This window comes from Penicilliopsis zonata (assembly GCF_001890105.1).
Source record: "Penicilliopsis zonata CBS 506.65 unplaced genomic scaffold ASPZOscaffold_12, whole genome shotgun sequence".
Lineage (NCBI taxonomy): Eukaryota > Fungi > Ascomycota > Eurotiomycetes > Eurotiales > Aspergillaceae > Penicilliopsis > Penicilliopsis zonata.
Genome location: NW_019208921.1, coordinates 665,543 through 686,003, shown reverse-complemented (window position 1 = coordinate 686,003; position 20,461 = coordinate 665,543). Strand labels below are relative to the sequence as shown.

The 20,461-nt window shown below is 50.3% G+C and overlaps 9 protein-coding genes across 9 annotated transcripts; 5 read left to right on the top strand and 4 right to left on the bottom strand.

Moving 5' to 3' along the window:
• Window positions 1-487: 487 nt before the first annotated feature.
• On the top strand, window positions 488-1,769 carry ASPZODRAFT_100245 (hypothetical protein). Its single transcript, XM_022720760.1, has 2 exons — window positions 488-977; window positions 1,048-1,769. The coding sequence occupies exons 1-2, from the start codon at window positions 558-560 to the stop codon at window positions 1,387-1,389; spliced, it is 762 nt and encodes a 253-aa protein (XP_022579590.1). The 5' UTR covers window positions 488-557; the 3' UTR covers window positions 1,390-1,769.
• A 951-nt stretch (window positions 1,770-2,720) lies between these two features.
• ASPZODRAFT_134506 (hypothetical protein) lies at window positions 2,721-4,420 on the top strand. The gene has a single exon (XM_022723549.1). It carries the CDS (start codon window positions 2,910-2,912, stop codon window positions 4,335-4,337), a length of 1,428 nt encoding a protein of 475 aa, XP_022579589.1. The 5' UTR covers window positions 2,721-2,909; the 3' UTR covers window positions 4,338-4,420.
• Window positions 4,421-4,581: 161 nt separating this feature from the next.
• ASPZODRAFT_674999 (hypothetical protein) lies at window positions 4,582-5,972 on the top strand. Its single transcript, XM_022729465.1, has one exon. It carries the CDS (start codon window positions 4,618-4,620, stop codon window positions 5,815-5,817), a length of 1,200 nt encoding a protein of 399 aa, XP_022579588.1. The 5' UTR covers window positions 4,582-4,617; the 3' UTR covers window positions 5,818-5,972.
• Window positions 5,858-7,025, bottom strand: ASPZODRAFT_674986 (hypothetical protein). Its single transcript, XM_022729464.1, has 2 exons — window positions 6,828-7,025; window positions 5,858-6,770 (listed from the first exon to the last, which is right to left on the bottom strand). The coding sequence occupies exons 1-2, from the start codon at window positions 6,967-6,969 to the stop codon at window positions 5,899-5,901; spliced, it is 1,014 nt and encodes a 337-aa protein (XP_022579587.1). The 5' UTR covers window positions 6,970-7,025; the 3' UTR covers window positions 5,858-5,898.
• Window positions 7,026-7,758: 733 nt separating this feature from the next.
• ASPZODRAFT_134504 (hypothetical protein) lies at window positions 7,759-8,430 on the top strand. Its single transcript, XM_022723548.1, has one exon. The coding sequence runs from the start codon at window positions 8,042-8,044 to the stop codon at window positions 8,420-8,422; it is 381 nt and encodes a 126-aa protein (XP_022579586.1). The 5' UTR covers window positions 7,759-8,041; the 3' UTR covers window positions 8,423-8,430.
• A 535-nt stretch (window positions 8,431-8,965) lies between these two features.
• Window positions 8,966-10,570, top strand: ASPZODRAFT_674970 (hypothetical protein). Its single transcript, XM_022729463.1, has 3 exons — window positions 8,966-9,371; window positions 9,429-10,375; window positions 10,431-10,570. The coding sequence occupies exons 1-3, from the start codon at window positions 9,131-9,133 to the stop codon at window positions 10,440-10,442; spliced, it is 1,200 nt and encodes a 399-aa protein (XP_022579585.1). The 5' UTR covers window positions 8,966-9,130; the 3' UTR covers window positions 10,443-10,570.
• ASPZODRAFT_160560 (hypothetical protein) lies at window positions 10,423-12,557 on the bottom strand (the record flags this gene model as incomplete). Its single annotated transcript, XM_022726476.1, has 2 exons — window positions 10,423-10,512; window positions 11,521-12,557. The coding sequence occupies 2 exons, from the start codon at window positions 12,555-12,557 to the stop codon at window positions 10,500-10,502; spliced, it is 1,050 nt and encodes a 349-aa protein (XP_022579584.1). The 3' UTR covers window positions 10,423-10,499.
• Window positions 12,558-13,911: 1,354 nt separating this feature from the next.
• ASPZODRAFT_17985 (hypothetical protein) lies at window positions 13,912-16,091 on the bottom strand (the record flags this gene model as incomplete). The annotated part of the gene is made up of 6 exons (XM_022727127.1): window positions 13,912-14,080; window positions 14,146-14,207; window positions 14,271-15,754; window positions 15,813-15,912; window positions 15,963-15,988; window positions 16,034-16,091. 6 exons carry the CDS (start codon window positions 16,089-16,091, stop codon window positions 13,912-13,914), a joined length of 1,899 nt encoding a protein of 632 aa, XP_022579583.1.
• A 1,998-nt stretch (window positions 16,092-18,089) lies between these two features.
• On the bottom strand, window positions 18,090-20,304 carry ASPZODRAFT_144378 (hypothetical protein; the record flags this gene model as incomplete). The annotated part of the gene is made up of 5 exons (XM_022724999.1): window positions 18,090-18,242; window positions 18,390-18,404; window positions 18,941-19,945; window positions 19,987-20,032; window positions 20,063-20,304. The coding sequence occupies 5 exons, from the start codon at window positions 20,302-20,304 to the stop codon at window positions 18,090-18,092; spliced, it is 1,461 nt and encodes a 486-aa protein (XP_022579582.1).
• Window positions 20,305-20,461: the final 157 nt, after the last annotated feature.

The window sequence follows — 20,461 nt, the reverse complement described above, 5'->3', positions numbered from 1 at the left end:
TTATGCTAGCATTTACCCCGTACTAATCACTAGAGCTGCTTTGAAACTGGAACTGTAAGGCCTAAGATGGAGACTCCACTGACGCGTCATAAGGGTTTACAGTATTACTATGAGGTAGTTCTAGTTGGAATTATTAATAGTTGTGGGAACGATCTTGTATGAGATAGATTAATATTACCAGTATCAATAATATGTAGTAAGTAGTAGTTATAACATACTGAAGGTATTATTAAATATATCTCAAGTATATTAAACTTATATCTTCCTACTTTTTTAAACTATAATCCAGGAACTGCTGTTCATGCAGCCTTTATACTGATCTATTAATTATACTATAAGCTTTTATTATTCTGAAGAGTCATCTACTTAATATAGAATATAATCTAATTTGTGACCTTTAGTACTATGGTTCAATTTCTACATCACCGCTCCAGAATGACTAAATACTCTGTACATACAGAGCAACTCGTGTTTCCCCACTGCATACAGGAAAACTACTACATAGTCCACAGATTATACCACACAAGTCGATATTTTGACTACTCTCACATATTAACATGACACAACCGACTGTTGTCCTCGTCCCAGGCGCCTGGCTCACACACGCCTTCTACGCCCCGTTCCTCTCCCTGCTGGAACGACAAGGCTTCCCCGTCCATTATGCCGAATACCCCTCTCTCGACGCCGCGGACCCGTCATCTGCATCCTGCCAGGTCGACTCGGACGCCATCCTCGCCCACACCGTGCGCCCGCTGATCCAAGACCAAGGTCGTGACGTGCTGGTGCTGATGCACTCGTACGGCGCCATGTGCGGGTCTGCAGCGGTCGCCTCCTTCTCCAAGACCGATCGTGCTCGCCGGGGCCAGAATGGCGGTGTCCTCGCTCTGATCTGTCTGGGGGCATTTCTCGTCCCAGAGGGTCTCAGCTGTGCAGGGTTTATGGGGGGAAGCTTACCTCCTTGGATTCTTCTGGAGGAAGTAAGCACAGAGTATTATTTTTCTCTACTTTGGAAATAAACTCAAAAGAGACCCTTGCTGACTTTCCAAGGCATCTCAACTGAATACAGTCGAAGATATGACCGTCTTATCTGCAGACGTGCAGAACCTGGAAAACATACGCACCCAGCTCAAACCCCACGCAACCCTTGCGTTCAACTCGCCACAGCCCACCCCTGCGTTTGCCGAGGAAGCGTTCCGCGACCGTCTGGCCGTTATTCTACTCGACGGCGATCGCGCAGTGCCTCTTTTTGCACAGGAGGGGATGGTTCGAGGCACAGGCAAGACCTGGATTGTGAAACGGATGGAGGGGAGCAGCCATCTTGCGCCATTTGCAGAGAGGATGGACGAGTGTGTTTGTTTGATAGAGGAAATCCGCAAACTTCTAGACTAGATATCTAGAGATATTTCAAACTAGATGGGAAAGTATATTCTGAATGTCTAGCATTCATTCACCAGCTTCGTGGACTGCTTCTCCCCAAATACGCAAAGACAATACCTCGCTCTGTTTCCAGCAGGGTGCAACATGGCCAGCAGGTCTGTTCATCCCCTCTCCTGGTGATACAGAGACTTGCAAGGTGTGGGTGTTTGAGAGAGAGGCAGATCACGCTGTGAGGATCGGGGGCAAACGAGCGGAGCTGGAAGAGGGTGTACCATTTTCTGCTTAGATGGTAGAGGAAACGCAGAGCTGATAGCGTCTACAACTTTATATAACAAGAATGGTTTGGAATACTGTCATATAGCTCATCTACCTGACTCCATGGAACATACAGGATTCATACTTAGAATTCCTTCTAGACACCTGAATAATACTATCACTTCAGGCTGCTAGATTATATTCTATTATAACTATTACTACTTTCTAGTCTATCAGTAAGGAATGTTCTAGTCGAGTGGCTCTCCGTGACGAATGTGGCGCCATGCGGCCGTACTGTAATCCATGCAGAATAGCAGAGATAAACGAACACTAGGTATGATCTAAACTGTAATCTAAACTGTAATCATTTTCCATGCAGATTGTGCCTAAATACTTATTAGTGGCCACCAGCTGCATCTGCAGGCGATACAAATAGGAAAAACTACTATATCATAGATATCTCTGACAAGAAATTGTGACTGCAGAAATCTTTGATATACAGACTTAACTTTTTATTCTTTCTCCCCATTCTTCTAGTTATGTCAAGACAAAGAACTATCGAGTGGGCTTTATCAAGGCAATAATGTCAATTGATACCTTGCCTTGACATTATTACTGGTGTCTAGACGAAAAGTGAAGAGGGAAAACCGATGTTATCTGTCGATCTGCAGATTGCTATCATGGTGGCTGAGTACTCTCATCATCGAGGTCTTTACTCTGTCAGTGGAGGATTTAGATAACCCTCGGGCGAATGGATGTGACCAGACCCTATCTTTCTTACCAACTGTCTCAAGTTAATCAATGATGGCCAGCAATCGCATCCAGCCATCGCCAGAATGTCTGTATAACCTTGTCATGACCCCTACAAGCAGTAGAGATTCTGGTCATTCGGATGTGTGATTACGTATGGCCCTCAGATGGCACCATTGCCAACACTATCATCTTCTCTTGTTTCCACCCGATGATATGAGTGGCGTCGGATACGCTGTGTGAATGGAATTCCAAGTAAGGATTTGGTTCTTCATGAAGCTGTAAAAGAGCTATCATGTTCCACGGTATGCCATGCAGTATCGAGATACCTCCTCATTGGCTATTGACCAACCGAGATCATTCGACATGTTGCAGGGCTCTGATATCATTGCATGGGCACTGTAGTTGAGTTATCCGGAATATTCCTATCCTCAGGTTGAGTATGAGTGCCTGGAGCAAGATATAAAGGACTGAATCCGAGGGAGCATTCCCCTGTCATCCTCACTGTCATCCATCAGAACTTCATCATGGCTGCTTCTGTGATCTCCCTGATTCAAAGCCTGAACTTGGACTTCAAGACCTTTTGGAGATGGATCCCATCTCGCCACTATTCGAGCGACGCAGTCGACACGCCGGTGACATGGGAGAGGCATCAAAACCTCTATGCCCGGCCCTTTGATCCCTTTGAGCAGTTCTTCAGCGACTACTGCGCTCACCCTGATCGACCCGGGTTCCGTAGCCTGGATGTGGTTGCCACCGTCAGCGTTAGCTTTGCAACCAAACCACCACCGCCAGCAGAGCTGATCAAGATCATCAAAAACGCATGGATGAGAATGCGGTACCTTCACCCTAGCCTTGCGGCCGAATCCACCCGAGCCGGATTCCAATACGCCCCCTTTACCAGCCGGCTGTCTGTAGAGGAGTGGGTGGAAGACACCTTTGTCCTCTCCTCACCGGAGTATGGACAAGAGCTGGGCGTCCCCGCCTCGAGATCCTCCAGCAGGGTGAAACTGTACTATCTGCCCAGCCAGGACGGATTCCGCCTCACCCTGTGCGCAGACCATATGGTCCTGGACGGGCAGGGGACGGGCTTCCTCTTCCACGACTTGTTCACCGAAATGGCGCGTCTGGAGGCTGGCGGTCAGGTGATCCACGAGCCACTTGGGGCTGACCTCCAGAGACTGCCGTGTGGCTCGTTCGACACGCTGGGAATTTCCGCCCGGCAACAGGAGCTGCTTCCTCCCTTGTCGCTGCCTCCTCTTCGCCCAGACGCAAAGGCATTCGAGACTCTCCCCGTCACGAAGAATGCCGCTCTTGCCGCTGACCAGCCTGGCATCGGTCGGACGCAGGCCTGGACTCTCTCTGAAGAGGAAACCAGCGCTTTGTTCCGTGCGATCAAGGCCCAGGGGCTCCGGTTCACCCCCTTCGTCCATGCCGCCATTCTCCATGCCGAACGGAAGATGAACGGTCGCCAGCTTCCCGCCAACACCACCTACGGAACCTCCCTCATCTTCGACATCCGTAACCAGTGCCGGGATTCCCATACTGCAGCCCTCCGGATTGGATTCTGGCCGATCCAACTCAAGCTGGGAGACAGTATCCGCCAGACCGCGCACCAGCTGAACTACGAATACACGAGACTCGCGCAGAACAAAGCAGCCGCCATTCTGAAGATGGTGCCGTATCTGCGCCAGGCAGCGTCTGTATATGCCGCGTATACAGAGTCCATCCATAGCTTTATCGGCGATTACTCCCTGAAAGTGCGTGAGCAGTATGGGTCGTTCCGTGTGCAGGATATCTCGGCCGTGGCGCAGCCAACGGACCAGCGCGTCTATGTCGGGATCCAGACTTTTAGGGACCGGCTGACATTTAATGTGGCGTATAACGATGCCTTTCATGATGCTGCACAGGTGGAAGAGTTTCTCAACTTGCTGAGGGAGACTATCAAGGTTTGATACTGTCAAGAGAGACTACATGGCTACATAAGAGACTGGAAGTAGAGTAGCATGCTATAGAATGACATGGATTTGAACAGCCAGACATTTTCTTATAGAAGAAATCTATGTCTTGCTAGCATAGTAGATGTAATCATAAGTATCTACTTGCCGACTTGAATTGATTATATTATACAATTTAAGTATCAAGTATGTAGATATGATGACATCATCAATCTTATCTGAAGCCAACTTTCAGTAATGAATTGATTAATTATCAATCTACATAATCTCTAATGAAATGTCTTCCTTGCAACTCTGTCGAGGCCTCCCTCGCTTTCGCCCTGGTTTCGTCTCTCGCTTTTCCTTGACAATACCAACAGCAAGACAATTCACCCACCCAACACATTTGATCCACGCCAACAACACACCGACAGACTCCGAACCACCGCAGAATGAGATCCTCCAGCTCTCGCTGCGTCTGGCTCGCGCACCGCTCAACCACCGCGCCACACTATCCGCAACAGAATATTTCCCGCGCGACACCGACCGCGCCCCCGTCCGCCGCGAGCTCGCCAAGCTAGACCTCGTCGCCGACTACGGCGTGCAGGCTCGCGACCTGCGCGATCTCGACCTCCCCTCGGACGCGAACCCGCATGTCCTCGTCCGGCCGGAGACGGTGCTCGTGGACTTTTTCGATCTGCGGTTGCTCATCCAGGCCGGTCGCGTCCTAGTCGTCGACACTGCGGGAGGGGGGAAATCGAGTCCGAAAGCTGTCTTCTTAGAACAGATCAAAAAGATCACAGAGAATACTGATAATACTACTACTAATAATAATACGAAAGCAGCGTTTGAATTCCTCGTCCTAGAATCAAGTCTCGTGGCCGTGACGGTCTCCCTGGAGGCAGAGTTCCTGCTCACCCGCCGACTCGTGGAAACACATCTGGCAAGCCTCAGCCTGGCCGCCGTGGAAACCCGACATGCAGATCTGGACATTCTGCTCCGCCAGACCGAATCCCTCGCGGAGATCGAGCATCGCGCACGACTCGTCCGCGCGGCTATCCAGGAGATCCTTGATTCCGACGAAGACCTAGCAGCCACGTATCTGACTGACGCGGTGGTTCGGGGCAAACCGCACGCCGTCGCAGACCACCAGGAAGCAGAGTACCTGTTTGAAACGTATCTGAAGACCACGCACGGGGTCGTCGAGTCGGCTAGCTCGTTGCTGCGTCGTATCCGGCGCACGGAAGCTACCGTCGGGGCCCTCCTCGATGTCAAACGTAACCAGATCATGTACCTTGATGTTCGGTTGTCGGTTCTTGCCGCGGGGGTTGCCTTGGGGACCTTTGTCGCGGGGCTGTACGGTATGAATCTCGTCAATTACCTCGAGGAGAGTCCTGTGGGGTTTGTCGTCATGAGTACCGGGTGTGTTCTGCTTGGTCTGGTTGTTGTTTGGGCGGGAGGGAGGAGAATCAAGGGTATCCAGCGCATTCACAAGTAGCACGAGTCTGTATAACCAATCATACTATGTATATAGTTACAATTTATAATGTAGTACAGTACATCAGATCAATCTACAACGCTAGAGAAAATAATCCCGAACAGGAGGATGCGGCACTTGAGACAAAGACACCCCTTTACATGCAGCAAGGATCAGGCCGCCAAAGGGAGAGGGCCCATGGACCCGGCCAGCGAGGAGCAGACCGGTATACTCGTGCAGCGATACCATGGTGGAAGCCTGGGGCAACAGACCGGCCGAGGCAGCGAGCCAGCTGTCAGCACAGGGGGCGTCCCAGAGGGCGGTGCGCAGATCAAAGGGCAGGGCGTCGACGAAGGGGGTGCGCAGGCCGTACTGCCGTCTGCGCAGCGAGTACACGTTGCTCAACACGAAGCAGGTGATGATCGTCCGTCGCACGCTCTCGGCGTACACCCAGGCGCGATACGGGCTCAGCGTCGACGACAGCTGCACGGGCGCCTGCGCCCACAGCTGTCGCGCCAGGCTGACGAGCCGCTCGTTGGTTGTCTCTGCGTATTCACTTGATTCGTCGCTGCTAACGTTGTCGTCGAAGATCAAGGCGCACTGCGCAAGAATCAACGCCTGTACGCACGCCAGCAACTCATTGAAATTTGCCGCATGTTTGGTCTGCCGGTGGATCTCTGTTGACGTGCGCCGCAGCAAGTCGAACAGTACTACTCCCGCGGGCAGCCGGCCGTCCTGGTGCAGCTTGCACACGGCGTGGATGGAGCGGATCGGCGGCGGGAGACCACCCTCGTACAGCGTCGGATGGATGAAGTGCGTCTTCATGTGCTGGCTGAAGATGAGGGGAAAGTCACGGAACTCGCCGACCAGGAAGCGGATAATGGCGTGGTTGTGTGTCTTGATGATCTCGAGGCGGAGCGGCGGGCGGATCTGCGACGAGCCAACGACGGCAGCGGCGGACGACGACACCTTGCGTACATGGCCGCCATGAGCGATGATGGCCAGGGATCTGGGCTTGGTGGTCTTCGCATCCCCGACCAGGGGGGCGTTGACGTATTCGCAGGTGAGGCCCTTGGCGGCACACCGGCTGCACGTGGGGGCCGCCATGTCGCAGCGCCGCTTGGATTTGGCGCATCCTTGGCAGGATCGACGCAGGGAAAACGCAGTCGACATGATTCAAGAAAGAGGTCTAGATTGAGCTCTACTCGGCCTTGACAGCCGCAGACGAGGCGTGTAATTGGAAGGACTTCAGCTGTCGCCGACACGCAGTCGCTGGCGAGTCATGTGACCTGGCGGAGTCTAGTCTGTTTATGGACTAGTCTGTTATCACATGGATCCACGTGGATTGCTGTCACGTGTTGGTCTTGGACCCTTGAGATTATGTGATCAAATATAAATAAATGTTGGAGGTGCTAGCCCAGTTAGGCTTAGCGCCGTCCTGCTTGCCTTTTCTCTCGCCTGCGCGCATCCTAGATAGCATCATCTATCCATCTATCCATCTATCCATCCATCCATCCACCATCATTCCGCTGAGCTCATCCCGGGGCATCGCCCCAACAATAAATATTTATGGAAGTCTTCTTAGAGGTATTTTAGCCTTTAAGGCTATGAGTGATGGATTTCCTCTGGCATAGGTTGAACAGATATTGAATTCTAGCCTTTTCTATGGCAAAAACATTGACAACGATGTATTCGGCTGGCAAAATATCAACTGAGTAATCTGCCATCAATCTCATGTCCTTTACTGCTATGACTCGAAGCTCTATTGATTATATAAAACCCTGTTTGAGTGATCTCTATATAATTCACTATCTCTATATGCCTCTCAATGCCCCCCCCCCCCTCAGCTGTACTTAAGCCATCTCTTATCCCCTTGGAACTCTGAATAGATATGATTTATTTCCCCCCTGCAAGGCTAGAGCTATCAGTTGCAGTCGACGAATCTCAACATAGAAATACACAGCCTCTCGAGTCGCAGCATAGTGATTGGATAAGACCTGTGATCATATAGCCGCTCATGTACCCGTATATGCAAGTAGCAGGGCATTTTTGACTGTATGAGCTGGCTTGTTTGCTAAACAAGGCTTTTTCACTCAGCCTTGCCGTCGCCCATCATTTGACCTTCCCCCCAAATTCCCCCCAAATTCAACTCCCCCAAATTCAACTCAGTCAACACATTCAACACATTCAACACATTCAACACATTCAACACATTCAACCATTTATTACATACTTGATATTCACTATGTCTGATCCTTTCTCCGTCGCAAGCAGTGCAGTCGGGATTATTTCCCTAGGCCTGGCTGTCTGCGGCGAAATCGTGGCCTACGGACGGGCATTTCGGGACTACGGCGAGGAGGTGCGGAACATGGTGTCCAAAGCCGAGTCTCTATGTCATCCCCTCAAGTCCCTCCGAGAAATGATAGAAAACAACCAGATCCACCAACCCGACGTGGCGATCAATATTTCCGAAAGGATCCTGGACATCGAGGGAGCTGTCAAGCGACTGCAGGACAAGCTCAAGCGATACGGACCAAAGCATGACGCCAAAGGGGTTTCTGACAAGGGAAAAACCACCTTAAGAGGGTTGTGTATCATTTTCGGAAGGATGCATTGCAAGAGATGACGGCAGATCTAGAAAGCATGCAGAATATTCTCCAGCTAATCCTTCAAATGTATGCTTAACTTCCACCTCTTGAGTGATGGCATGCTGATTGCAAATGGGACAGCCATACATTCAAAAACAGTCAGCACGCTATTGAAATTATTCAGCAGATAGTAAACTAATGCTCCCATCCCCCCTGGGTAGTGAGTTTCGCTTACATTTATAGCACTCGACCCTGCGCCTATTGAAGAGATGGCGTGATGAAGGACAGAAAGCGCGCCAACAGGATGGCAGTATCTCACGCTGGCTGGCATTTTTGCAGAAAACGAGAGTCGGCACGAAAAGACGTATCTTTTCGAGCAGCTGGCTGGGTATCATGGTCGAAAACTCATTCGGCATGACGACAGGGGCTGGCGGATTCTCCCTCAACCCGGGCTTCAGAATTCAATTCATGGTTTGCCAGGGGACAGAAAAGTATGAAGAGATCTGTACAACTCTGGACTCCCTGCTGTTAAAAAGAGATTTCGATGCCGCAGTTTCAACGCTCCAGAGCAAGTTCTCAAGCCAGGAACTCCACCCTGCAATGGTTTTATCAGGAGAGAGTGGTACTGAATCACTGCTTGATGTAAGTGTCCTCTATATCACCTATTATACAGAGGTTCTCAAGATCGATAGGTCGCTATCCGGAAAGAAACAAGTCTTTTAGTTGGTATATTCGACCTCCAATACATGCTCAAGCTGCTGGGTTTCCTGTTGGATAATGGTGTGACGTCAATTGGCGCGGATCCCCGTTCTGTGAATCATCTCTGGACTGTCTCTCACCTTGAAGAGGATCATGTCCCATTGATGGCGCGTATGGTCGATGCCGGGGTCAGCTTGGATATCAGTCATGCTCATAGCGCTGTTTTCTTACCTTTAATATCTCCCATGAAACACAACCTGCAGCTTATACTTGCTAAAAGTGATGAAGGTATGGTATTTATTACTTATAATTACTTACTCATTCCATCAGACTAACCAGTTATAGTGGTACAAATCCCAGAAAGTATCAGACTTGTTTGTTGCAAAAATGCTACAGAGCTTAGGCAAGCCCTTGATGAGAAACGGGTTTCTCCAAATGAAATTATTCATAATACTCCATTGCTTGAATGGGCCTTTGGCTGGCCAGAAGGCATAGAGATTCTTCTTGAATTTGGAGCAGATCCGGACTATAGGTTTGAATCTCTTCTTTACCCTGGCATAGAATACCACCGCTCCGCAGTGTTATTGCTGCAGGCAGGGTGCAGGTTCAGCAAATATGAGCTTAATAGAACTCTTTATTATGATGATACAGGAGAAAGAATGCAGCTGCTGATCAAAACACTCACTACACGACGAGAAAACCTACGAAGACTTGCAGAGGCTTCGCTACCATCCACCATGATCCCCAAGGGGAAGGTTCTTGATGGGCCAGAGTGTCTTGAGGTCTACAATTGTCTGCTTGCTCGGAACATTTCCCCTCCCACCTTGGATAACCTCTGCATGTCATCAGATGGAGCAACTGTTTACCATGGGTTGGAGCGACGGGAGTGCGCCGAAGCATTATACAATGCGGGATTCCATGATACGGATACGCTGGATCTGAAAGGGCACTCTCCTCTCAGCTACTTGGCAGATCATTATACCATTACCCCAAACAAATTGATGAAACTCATTGATTGGCACATATCTAAAGGTGGAGATCTCAGCCGGAAGCTACCTTGGACAAATGAATCAGTCGGTCATGGCCTGGCCGTGAAGATTATCAAGTGTTGCTTGTGGCTTGCGTATGACCTTGAATGCCACGGCTTGAATCATTCAGACCATGCTGGAGCTATTAAGACTATCCTACAGTACTTGGGCAGAGTTGGTTCTGCTGTCTTCATGCCAGCCATTATCCCGGATGGATGCTCATGTCCCTGTTCCCCTGGCGGATGCACCGCAATATCAGCCATTATCCGAGAAATGACCTCTTGCGACTGGCGCTACAAGGCCATCTATTGCGGCGAACTCTCTAGCATGATATTTGACACGATCATTGAGTGGAATCAATTATTCTGGCAGGATGCACGAGCAGTCATCAGGTCTTTGACCTTCAATGCGTTGGATCTCAATCACACCTGCTTTTCCAATACCAGGAAAGGCCTGGTTCTTGGGCGAAACAAGTGTCCGGGCGGCGAAGATGGAATCGACTACATCAACCACGACTGTGATGAAGGAGAATCACTAGAGAAATTTGAAGAGTTGCTGGCAGAATTGAACCGACAGTTCGATGAGCTTCATCTTCCCCTGAGAGAATTCTTGGCCGGGTATTGGTACACACGTGTCAAAGACCACCTTCTTACGCGACCTTCCCCTGAGGAAGAGGAGAAGTATATCGCAAGTGCAGAGGACGTCGGAGCCAAACTAGAATTTGTCGGCCTTTCTGTGCCATGTTGGATTGAGAGACTGGTGGTCAGGAAGGTGGAAGAAGTGAGATGAATAGAAGGGGCCATTGGTGACATAAGGAGGGAAGGTAATAAAGGTTAGTATACTATTAATAAATATCTAGTTATATATATAGTATAAGAGTACTTACTAGTGCTTATATTACTCTAAAAGTCTTCATCAAACCCACTGACACCTATAACATCCTTATTTACTATAAGGTTGAGGGGATGACAGAGGATGCCTCCTTCACAGTCTGTCTCTGCAAGAGAGGTACTATCTATTTCCTACGCTACAGGGTAGTTCACTAAATGAAGTAACTAGATCATAATATTGCCTGCTAAAAAAGGTAAAGGTATATATATTACGTAGTATTTGGCAACAACTATAGTCTTTATACTAGGCTACCCACGCGGGGGATCACAACAGAACCAATAGCTACGTCTATTCATAAGGAGTAGCAGTATCTATCAGAACTTCTTGTCTTTCTGTGGCTATTCCTGTACCTTCATCTAACATTAAACCATTGACTTGTGGTGGTTGTACTCGCCATTAGTTAGTTCTCCTTGCCCGAAATCCCGTGGCGTGTCGAAGATTGTTGCGATGACTGTTGCTCAGAGACACGACGTTCGTGCTGCTGTTCCTCAGCTCCAGCCTTGGGCCGCATAGTCAACGGGCGGTTCGCATTCGGCGAGGCTATTGCCAGTGAGGGCAGTCTGCTGACAGCGAGAAGTCGTGCGATATTCGTAGCGCCGCTTCGAGCCAGGACGCTGATGTCATCATAATCCTGGAGGGCCTTGTTGATAGCTTCGGCACGGCCTGTCGCATGAAGTATATTCGCAATCGCAGCGTGGACCTGCAGCAGGAGAGGAGAGGGAAGTTCCTCTCGGCCGTCGTGGGTGATGAGGTTGACGATGCCATTCTTAGGCAAATACCACCGAATAGTCGTGGGGAGGCGGGGGAAGGTCTTCACGCGGTACTGGCTGGGCACTCCGGTGGCCTCGAGGGCGATGTTGAACTTCCCAAACTGTCTGTGAATGATAGAAACAAGCATCATGGCATTTCGGGCTTCGTCTATGCTCTGGTATTCGAAAGCGATCCGCGAGCGGATGCCCGGGAAATAGCGATACATCGTGTTCCATACACTGGTGATGTACCGCTGTTCCGCAGGATCTTTGAACGAGGCAAGACAGAAAGGTATTATGTGCGCTGCCTCCAGGTCCGCTGTCTCCTTGCCGGGGGGGGCGTCCTTGTCGCTGTCGAATACCCCTGAGATAACGCACATGTCGCCGTCGCGGCGCGAGCACCGCTCGCGCAGCTCCTTCTGCTTTCGAACCATCGACGAGTCGATGGTTGAGCCGAGATTTTCAATCGACTCTTCTAAGCCGATTCGTGGCGACGGGGTAATGGTCGCTGTCTTGGCTCCAGCAGCCTTGATGGGAACCAACAGCCCTGACTCGATGTTCTGGGCCAGCTGCCGGATGTTGTCGTCTGAATGACACTGCAAGAGATCGTCGGCGAGATGGCTCTTGCCATCCGACGGCAGGTATCTGAAGACTTGTTTCAAAAACTCGGCAGTATCGTCGTTTCCATCAGCCGGCTTGTATCCCTGAAGCTGTCCGCGCACGTCGCTCGGCATTTCGACAAATAGAGTGACATCAGTCGTGGTCTCGTTGAGGTCGGAGAGACTGTGTGCCCGAGTCAAATCCATCGTGAAGGAAGAAAAGAAGTGGACAGAAGAGCTGAGAAGATATGAAAGAAGGACAGAAGAGAGAGAAGGACGGAAGGACGAAGAAGAGACAAGGTAACAACCAAACAGTCCATGGTTGAGTAGGATAAAGGTTTAAGGCTGCATAAATGCAGCCTGAAGACCTTGTATAAGACTGAATAATTATGCCTTTAACGCCTTAAACTATAATGCTGTTAGCTATTAATTATAGACCTAGAGATCTTTATCTTAAAAAATGCTGGCTTACTCTAGTGACTATATCTTAAGCACATATAGCTTTTTATATGAGCAGATTAATGATGAGGGAATCACCCTAAGAATAGTCAATATAAGGTATATTAGAAGTTAACCTAGAACAATAGATAAAAAAGATGTTTTATCTAATTATTACTTCTAAACCTTAAAATACTATATTGATTTTTAGCTATTTCCTACTCTAAGCATATACACCTAGTAAATGAATATAGACTCCACTTACATGCGCTGGATTACCAGGAGTGTATTTTATAGTGGCGGATCCACCTGGGGCCATATTCAGAGAATAATAGTAATTTTAGATAGGCCAATAAAAAATGATTATCTTAAACGTCAACTGGCTTGGTGTGTAACATTGAGCTGGCTTTCTACTTATATATTTTGATGGAATCTCCTAGGCGGCGCACACTTCCCCTGGTGTCCCATCTAGTCCATTATTAAATACTCTTTGTCTTAGTAGTCTCTATTTTAAGTAGGACGCGGCGACCAGGCACATCTTTATAAGGATCACCATGCATAAGTACAGGTGAGGGAAGGCATAGATAAAGCCAAAAGGATGATATGAATGACTATAACTGCCTTAAGGGAAGGGTAATCATGGTATATAATATAATATATTATATGTTATTTATATTTGTATAATCTCTTAAGAGAGAAGGTGATTTAGAAAGGTAGTATATATAGTGGATGATAGACTGCCCAAACTTTCCTCCTTACTGCAATTATATATACTAACTATACCATGCCTATACTACTAATTATGAGTTACTTAATCCTTATCAGTATTATATTAGCTCTCTTTTATATGATTAGCTAAATAAACAGTCTATGGTTGAGTAGGAAAGATATTATTTCTAAGGCGGGGACTGATTTCTAAAACTACAAGTTTAATCAGACTATGATATACATATCTTGTAGTGATTAATGTTTAAAGAGATTTAATAAGTGCATATTTACTACTCTACCTATTACTAACCTTATATTAATACTATATATCTAGTAGTATACTATAACTGCTGGCAGTGTTAGGATAACTTAATCCTCCAGTCATGTTTCGCATGTCTCGAGTCAGTATATTGTGCTATACGTCCCCCCAGTCAACCCTCTCTAGCGCGTCCAAAAGAGGCGTGTCGAAGGGGAACAGGTCCTGCAGAAGCACCTCCTGCTCCGGGCGGATGGCGTCTTGCAGGGTCTGCTGCAGGCTCCGGATGCGCTGCACCCAGGGATGATTCTCCTGAATGTGCGTGTGCCTACTTGAAGGTGAGGATGATGGTTGCCCCGGGGGGGGGGGGAAGAATTCCTCGGGTCGGCTTACCGTAGTTCTTCGCGGTGCTCGAAGATCCTGTGCTGGCGGAGCATCCGGCGGATCTCGTCGAACTAGCATTGTCAGCACGACCGCACTTGGTTCGGCGCTGAAGAGAACAGGAAAAATGGACGTACCAACCATCTGGCGTGGCAGGAGTAGCGGGTCATGGGCTCGACCTGCCCCAGCAGCAGATCGACCTGCCGGCGCAGATGGGCGCGGGCGTCCGGGTGTGCCTCGACGGGGAGCATCAGGAGCCACTGCAGCTGCAGGCGGACAGACTCAAAGACACACATGGGCAGGCTGGTGTCGAGGAAGGCGTGGTCGTGGTTGTGGTTGTGGTCGGTCTCGGCGAGAAGATCGACATGCGCCCCGACGGTGGCAAAGGTCTGGGCGATGCCCCGGGCGTGCTGCACGCACGCGAGCTGGTGCTCCTCGACCCAGCCGATGGGGGCGTCCAGCAGGGTGGCGGTGGGCAGCGTCTCGGGGTAGTTGGGCATGGCGACGCGGTACAGGTCGGACAGGCACTGGTCGTACCAGACGTGCAGCATCGTCAGGGCCGGCAGGGCGTGCTGGGCGTGCCGGGCGTAGATGATGTCCGCGCGCAGCTGGCATTGGGGGGGCAGTCGCTCGCGCCAGGCGTGCAGGCGCTGTTCACAGGCGCTGAACACGGGGGAGGTCCAGGGCGGGTCCTTGGCCGGGGAGCGGGTGTAGCTAGACACGTCAGAGATGGAACCGGCGGTTGATCGAGAAGACGCATACGTGAGGATGTCAGCCCGGATCGACATGAGCTGGACGTATTGCCCGAACAGGCTGCTGCCCGGGTTCTCCTCGCCCAACAGAGCACCCCGCCCCGGCATCCCCAGCTGGAAGAGGTGCTCGTCGCACGGCAGCGGCGCCGTCGCGAGCCCGGGGCGGATCAGCGCCAGATCGGGCCGCCCGGGGGTCAGCATCCGGTCCAAGCAGAAGCACGCCCAGAACAGCCGGCGGCGGGTCTCGCGGGCCACCGCGTCCGAGGTGCTGCTCGCCGCCGCGGCGAGACCCTCCCGGTGGAAGCCGAGATTCAGCGCCGCGCTGGTCGCCATGGCGCCGAGCATGGCCGCCGTCTCGAACTGGGCGCAGTACATCTCGTGCTTGGCCAGGAGCAGCGCGGCCGCCACCCGGGGGGCACTGCGCATCCCCTCCCGCACCAGGAGCGACTTGGCCTCGCGCGTCCACACGGGCTCCTGTGCCGAGGGGACCGGCAGGAACCGCGTCGCGATCGCGCAGATCGCACCGACCAGCGCCCGGTCGGCGCTCCCGGCGTGCACGTCGCGCAGGAGCGTGCCGCGGTGCACCACCGCGTTGGCCTGGCACGGCGCGACGTGGGTGAAGAAGGCGTCCAGGTGGGCTGTGAGCGTGGCCGCGTCGGGAGTCCCCGGCGTCAACTGCTTCTCGGGGGCGTCCTTGGGGCTGCTGCTGCCCTGCGGGGAGGGGCCACTCCCGGGGCTGCCGGCGCTGCCGGCGCCCCTGTACCGGCAGTCCGCCCCCGTCGCCCGGCACCGCGCACACGGCTGCTCCCCCGAGCACCGGCACCGCGCCACCCGGCACCCCTGGCAGGCCACCCTCCGCGGGCCGCCGTCTGCATGATCCGTGAGCCTGGGGTTTTGGAGCGGAGACGGGCCCGGAGATGAACTTACTGCCCCGTGGCAGGGGGACCACCCCGAGTCCCGGCCAGCGACACGTCAGCATCACCCGGCGACAGTTTGCGCACCGCTCGGGGGTCTCGTCACATTTGATCTGGCGGTCAGGGGAGAAAAGAAAGAAAAAAAAAATTATTCTCCACTTACCTTTCGTGCGCGGCAGGTAAGACAGCCTAGATGGTTAGCCGTGTTGCAGAAGACTCAGGCATGGCCCATACCCGTTCGCGTTCGCTTTTTGGCCTCGCGGGGCCCGCGTGGTGAGCTGGATTCGGGCATGATTATCTGCAGTGACAGTCGACTGTAATTGCATTCTTCTACTTGTAATTTGTGGAGGAAACCGGGGTAGCTTCATTCGTTGGGATGCGGGGTTGTCGGGCGGAGCAGCGGAGGGCCGAGAGCGGACGGATATGCCGAGGCATTTGTTTACCCGGGTCTTGCTTAGTGACAATTAAGAGTAGGTAGTAGCTTAGGATGGAGTCTATTCTAGCCGCGAGTGTCCTGGATAGGGTGTGTATCTAATATATATATTCTATGAATACCAAGTACATAATAATATTAAACAAATCCTATATATATTTAGGGCCAATAGTATTATATCTCTATATAATTTGCACACCACCCAGCATATCTGATATTAATTAGGCCAGATATGTTGAGTGAATAAAAATTAGTGTGTAAAGCTAAGTATATTAGGCGACAATGATGCAAATATACACAAATCATCCTATTTAGCAGCCTAGAGATTATCCTTTTCTATAATACTTACCCCTCTAGTATTGGTGGATTGTCAAGATCAAGATGACTCGCCCCATGTAGGCTTCTATCATTGGACTCCCTTTGATTGTCTGTTCTTGGAAGGCGCTGGACAGAATAGAGCCATCAAAGATGCCAAGTTCCGGTCCCCGGGAGCGTAGATACAGTTGCTCGATCCAATCCATGATTCCGCCCTGTGGATCTTCCACGTCCTGGTTGATGATTGAACATTAATTTAGCATATCATTTTTTTCATCCTGTGTAAATATTGAAAGTGAATATGAGTTTTTGCCTATTTTAGACATCAGGCCAGTGTGATGAGGCACATATGCCACTCCCTGAATCAATGTCTCATCCACACCACGGTTTCTTATAATATAGTAGCCGAGTGCTAGTGGCTTTTTATATCTAAGAACCATATTATATACTGCCACCTTAGCACTGTTCTCAGTAACCAAGTCAGGCTTTATTTAAAGTTTAGTCTCCAGTTAGGTTATAGTCTTCTGCAAGGCTTAAAATCTCTTATATGGCCAGATTAATATTACTGGAAAGAACTATTAGAATAATTATATAATAGTCCCTAATATAACATTTAACCATTCTCTGGACTAGTAATACATCTTCTTTAATTATAATGCCTTCTATTAGGGTTCTTCAATTAGAGTTAAATAGTCTTGATTAGGTCTATATAACTTAATCTTCAATACATCCTTGCTGAACACAACACCACTACTTGAAGAGGTATCAATTCGGATCCCCATTCGCAAGTTGACCTGATATAGCATCGATATGGATTTATTAATAGTGAGTATATGGCGAGCCTGCTCACCTTTGAAATCTCTGTATAATGACTTCAAAAACCTTTAGGAGATAGGTCTGTAGAGTGGTATTATTACACAACCTCTTGATGCTTGTCAGATGTGCATGGCCCCGGGATAATAGTAATATTCACTTGAGAGATAGAGTCATGACGCGAGGTAATCTGTGTTGCGTAGCGGGTGCAGAGTTCAAGATCATATGGGAATAGTATGCCTATCAAGCTCTAAAGTAGAGAAGACTTGCCGGAGCTTTAATCGCCCAAAAGAAAGCAGAAATTGGTTTAAAGACGCTTCAAATCCAGTAGATCATACCTGTGGCAGAGGGACATGTTGCCCAATATTTTTCTCCTGAAGCTTATCAATCTTCCTTATAGATTACTATATTATATTATATCAGCCTACCCCTGATCAGAGACCAGACTAACATATTAGAGGGGGAAATGCAGGACATGACTCATATATCCAGTTAATTAAGGAAGCGTGTCACCTGCATGATAGTACAACTCATGTTATATAATATCTCTCCACTAATAGTTTGCCACGCTGTCTGCGACTCACTAGGGTTTAGAGATCACAGTGACATATATATCCTACAGCCTTATACAAGACCCTCGATATCTACATCACATTTCCTGGACAGTAAACATGGTTTACAATTAACCTATACAATCAACCTATACAATTAGGCCTATTGATTATCTCTCTAAACATTCAACAGCAATGGCGCATAATCCATTCTTTTCTCGATTCCCGGATTTCTTACCGGATCCATCGGCATCTGTAGCCAGTGAGTTTGACCGACTTGCACGGCATATGCACTGGCAAAAGCATTCAAAGAAATATAAACTGGAGTATGCTGCATTTGTCAAAGACCAGTTTACAGCACACTTTAGTTCCAATGGAAATAAACTGCAAGGTTGGCAGACGCTCTGTATTGAAGTTAGGGCTCCTGGTCCTCATGATACCATCACTCAGTGTCGGAAGGTATGTGCGAGTCACTTACTTTGATCATTCTACTCTAAGATAGACATTCGCAGGCTTTATCAAAGACACATGTCAATCTCATTGATGTGGTGGACGCCCGGCGCACGGGGAATCCTGTCTCAAAGTTTCCAAGCCTTCGAGCCCTCAAGGAATACACAATAAGGACAGGCAAATTTTTCCCCAAAAAAGCTGCTAAGAAAGATGGCTTTCTTAAGGACCTTTTGCGGAATATTTCACGTTTTTAGCATACTATAACATGTGGTCATAATCATTCTATGGATTACCTACTAAGCAGTTTGACAATATAGACTATCCCATATTTAGATCAGGATGCGAAACTTAGTGTGGCTATATATATATACTAAGAACAGTCAACTGAAGAAAATAGATATAGAGTTATCAGATCTTGGGCCAGCAGCTCTCCTCTTCTCTATATTGAACTTACCTAGCTCTTCTAGGGTTGCGCGACTGTAGGGCGGCGCCGGTAGGTTAGTAGTTGGGTGGGTGACCACCAGCGAATCCCTACTGTTGTTAGCTAGGGGTAGGGTTGATTGATGTTATCCCAAACACGTCATCCCAGAATGCTTCCAGATCGAGGGGCTGTGAGCGTGTCATGCCCGGCTGGCACAGGCAGTTCTTGAAGAACTGTACCAATGCCATGCGGTTCTCACTGCCCAGCACAGCCCATAGACGGAGCATGCGGATAGCCCTCAGTAGTAACTGGATCTGGCACTCATTGGCGTCTAGTGCTCGTCGTCTGCTCTCTGGCCGCTGATATTGACTCGCCAAGGTCTGCAGGAGAACGGTGAGGAAGCCGCTGCTGGTCAGGGTGACGTGGGATCCATCGTTGACGATACTATACGCCATCAGGCTCGCCTGCAATGTGCGCAGCAGGGTCTGAGCAGAGGCGAGCCCGGCAAAGTTGCGCGACTCCCATAGTTCGGTGACCAGAATGTACAGCGCTACCAGATAGCCGGACGGGGAGGCGTCGCGGCCAATGTCGGCGCCATGGATCGGATCCTGGAGAAGGTTGACCAGCGGGGAAGTGTCTAGCAGCCCGCGCACCGTGACATCCTGGAAGACATGCGACCAGTCTCTTGCTGCCCCCGCCAGAGTGGCCACGGCCTCGAGGGCGCAGGCCAGATCGTGATGCCAGGGGGTGAGGTCTGCAGGCCGCCAGTCGTTGACCGTACAGATCAGCAGGTGGCCGTAGTGCATCATCGGGGAATGAAACCGGTGGAGGACCGCCTCGATGCCGCCGTGGGCGACGAGCACCCGTTCATAGGCCGTGCGGTGGACCAGACCACCGCGGACCGTGTCGTTACAGGCGATGAAGGTGAGCGTGCTGAGAATCGAGCCGGTCAGTTCGCCCTGGGTGGCGATCTCCTGCTGCAGACTCTGATATCCACACGCCATGGCAGACACCGCAGCCAGCGATTCGTGGCCGCGGGCAGCGGCCAGGGCGCTCTCCGCCGTGGCGAGGAACATCAGACACCGCGACCGCGACAGCTGGGCATGCTCCAGGGAGCCCTGCAAGATGAAGTTGTTCGGTCCAGACAGCGGCATGCCAAACAGCTCACGCGAGGTCAAGTCCATCACTGCGCACAAAGACACACGTCAAACCAGACACTGACTGCTGGGGGTTGCTTCCCCAGGGACTCACTGAAATACACAGCGTGTCAAGGGACTCACTGACTGAAATATACAGCGTGTGCTTGGGAGGGACTCAGGTGAAGGCCCGTGAGCTGGAACGCAGTAGACAGTGAGGCCAAGCGCTTCTGCGGCGCCCCCTCTCCCATCTCGTTGTCCGTCTCAATAGAGTCACTCGATGGCGGTGGTTTGGGTTCTGGTCGCTTGGTCGGCCACACGGCACGTTTCTTGGGCGCGGCGCCCACCCGCCATGTCAAGATGGGGATCTGAGGCCCAGGCGACATGGTTGGCGGCGAGGATGGAGGAGAGATGGAGGAGGATGGTGAGGAGTAGCCATGATGCTTATACATCTGCCTAGTGCTTACCAATCCTTTAGATTAGGCTGAAAGCATGACAGCCTATGCAATAGTAGGAGATTGTACTTAATAAATTAATATATAT

Excerpts from the sequence above, each read along its gene's own strand:
- ASPZODRAFT_100245 (XM_022720760.1), top strand. The coding sequence starts at position 558 with ATGACACAACCGACTGTTGTCCTCGTCCCAGGCGCCTGGCTCACACAC. Across the intron at positions 978-1,047 it reads CTTGGATTCTTCTGGAGGAA|GCATCTCAACTGAATACAGT; the intron begins GTAAGCACAGAG and ends TGACTTTCCAAG.
- ASPZODRAFT_134506 (XM_022723549.1), top strand. The coding sequence starts at position 2,910 with ATGGCTGCTTCTGTGATCTCCCTGATTCAAAGCCTGAACTTGGACTTC.
- ASPZODRAFT_674999 (XM_022729465.1), top strand. The coding sequence starts at position 4,618 with ATGTCTTCCTTGCAACTCTGTCGAGGCCTCCCTCGCTTTCGCCCTGGT.
- ASPZODRAFT_674986 (XM_022729464.1), bottom strand. The coding sequence starts at position 6,969 with ATGTCGACTGCGTTTTCCCTGCGTCGATCCTGCCAAGGATGCGCCAAA. Across the intron at positions 6,771-6,827 it reads CAACGCCCCCCTGGTCGGGG|GCAAGGTGTCGTCGTCCGCC; the intron begins ATGCGAAGACCA and ends GCGGCCATGTAC.
- ASPZODRAFT_134504 (XM_022723548.1), top strand. The coding sequence starts at position 8,042 with ATGTCTGATCCTTTCTCCGTCGCAAGCAGTGCAGTCGGGATTATTTCC.
- ASPZODRAFT_674970 (XM_022729463.1), top strand. The coding sequence starts at position 9,131 with ATGCTCAAGCTGCTGGGTTTCCTGTTGGATAATGGTGTGACGTCAATT. Across the intron at positions 9,372-9,428 it reads ACTTGCTAAAAGTGATGAAG|TGGTACAAATCCCAGAAAGT; the intron begins GTATGGTATTTA and ends AACCAGTTATAG.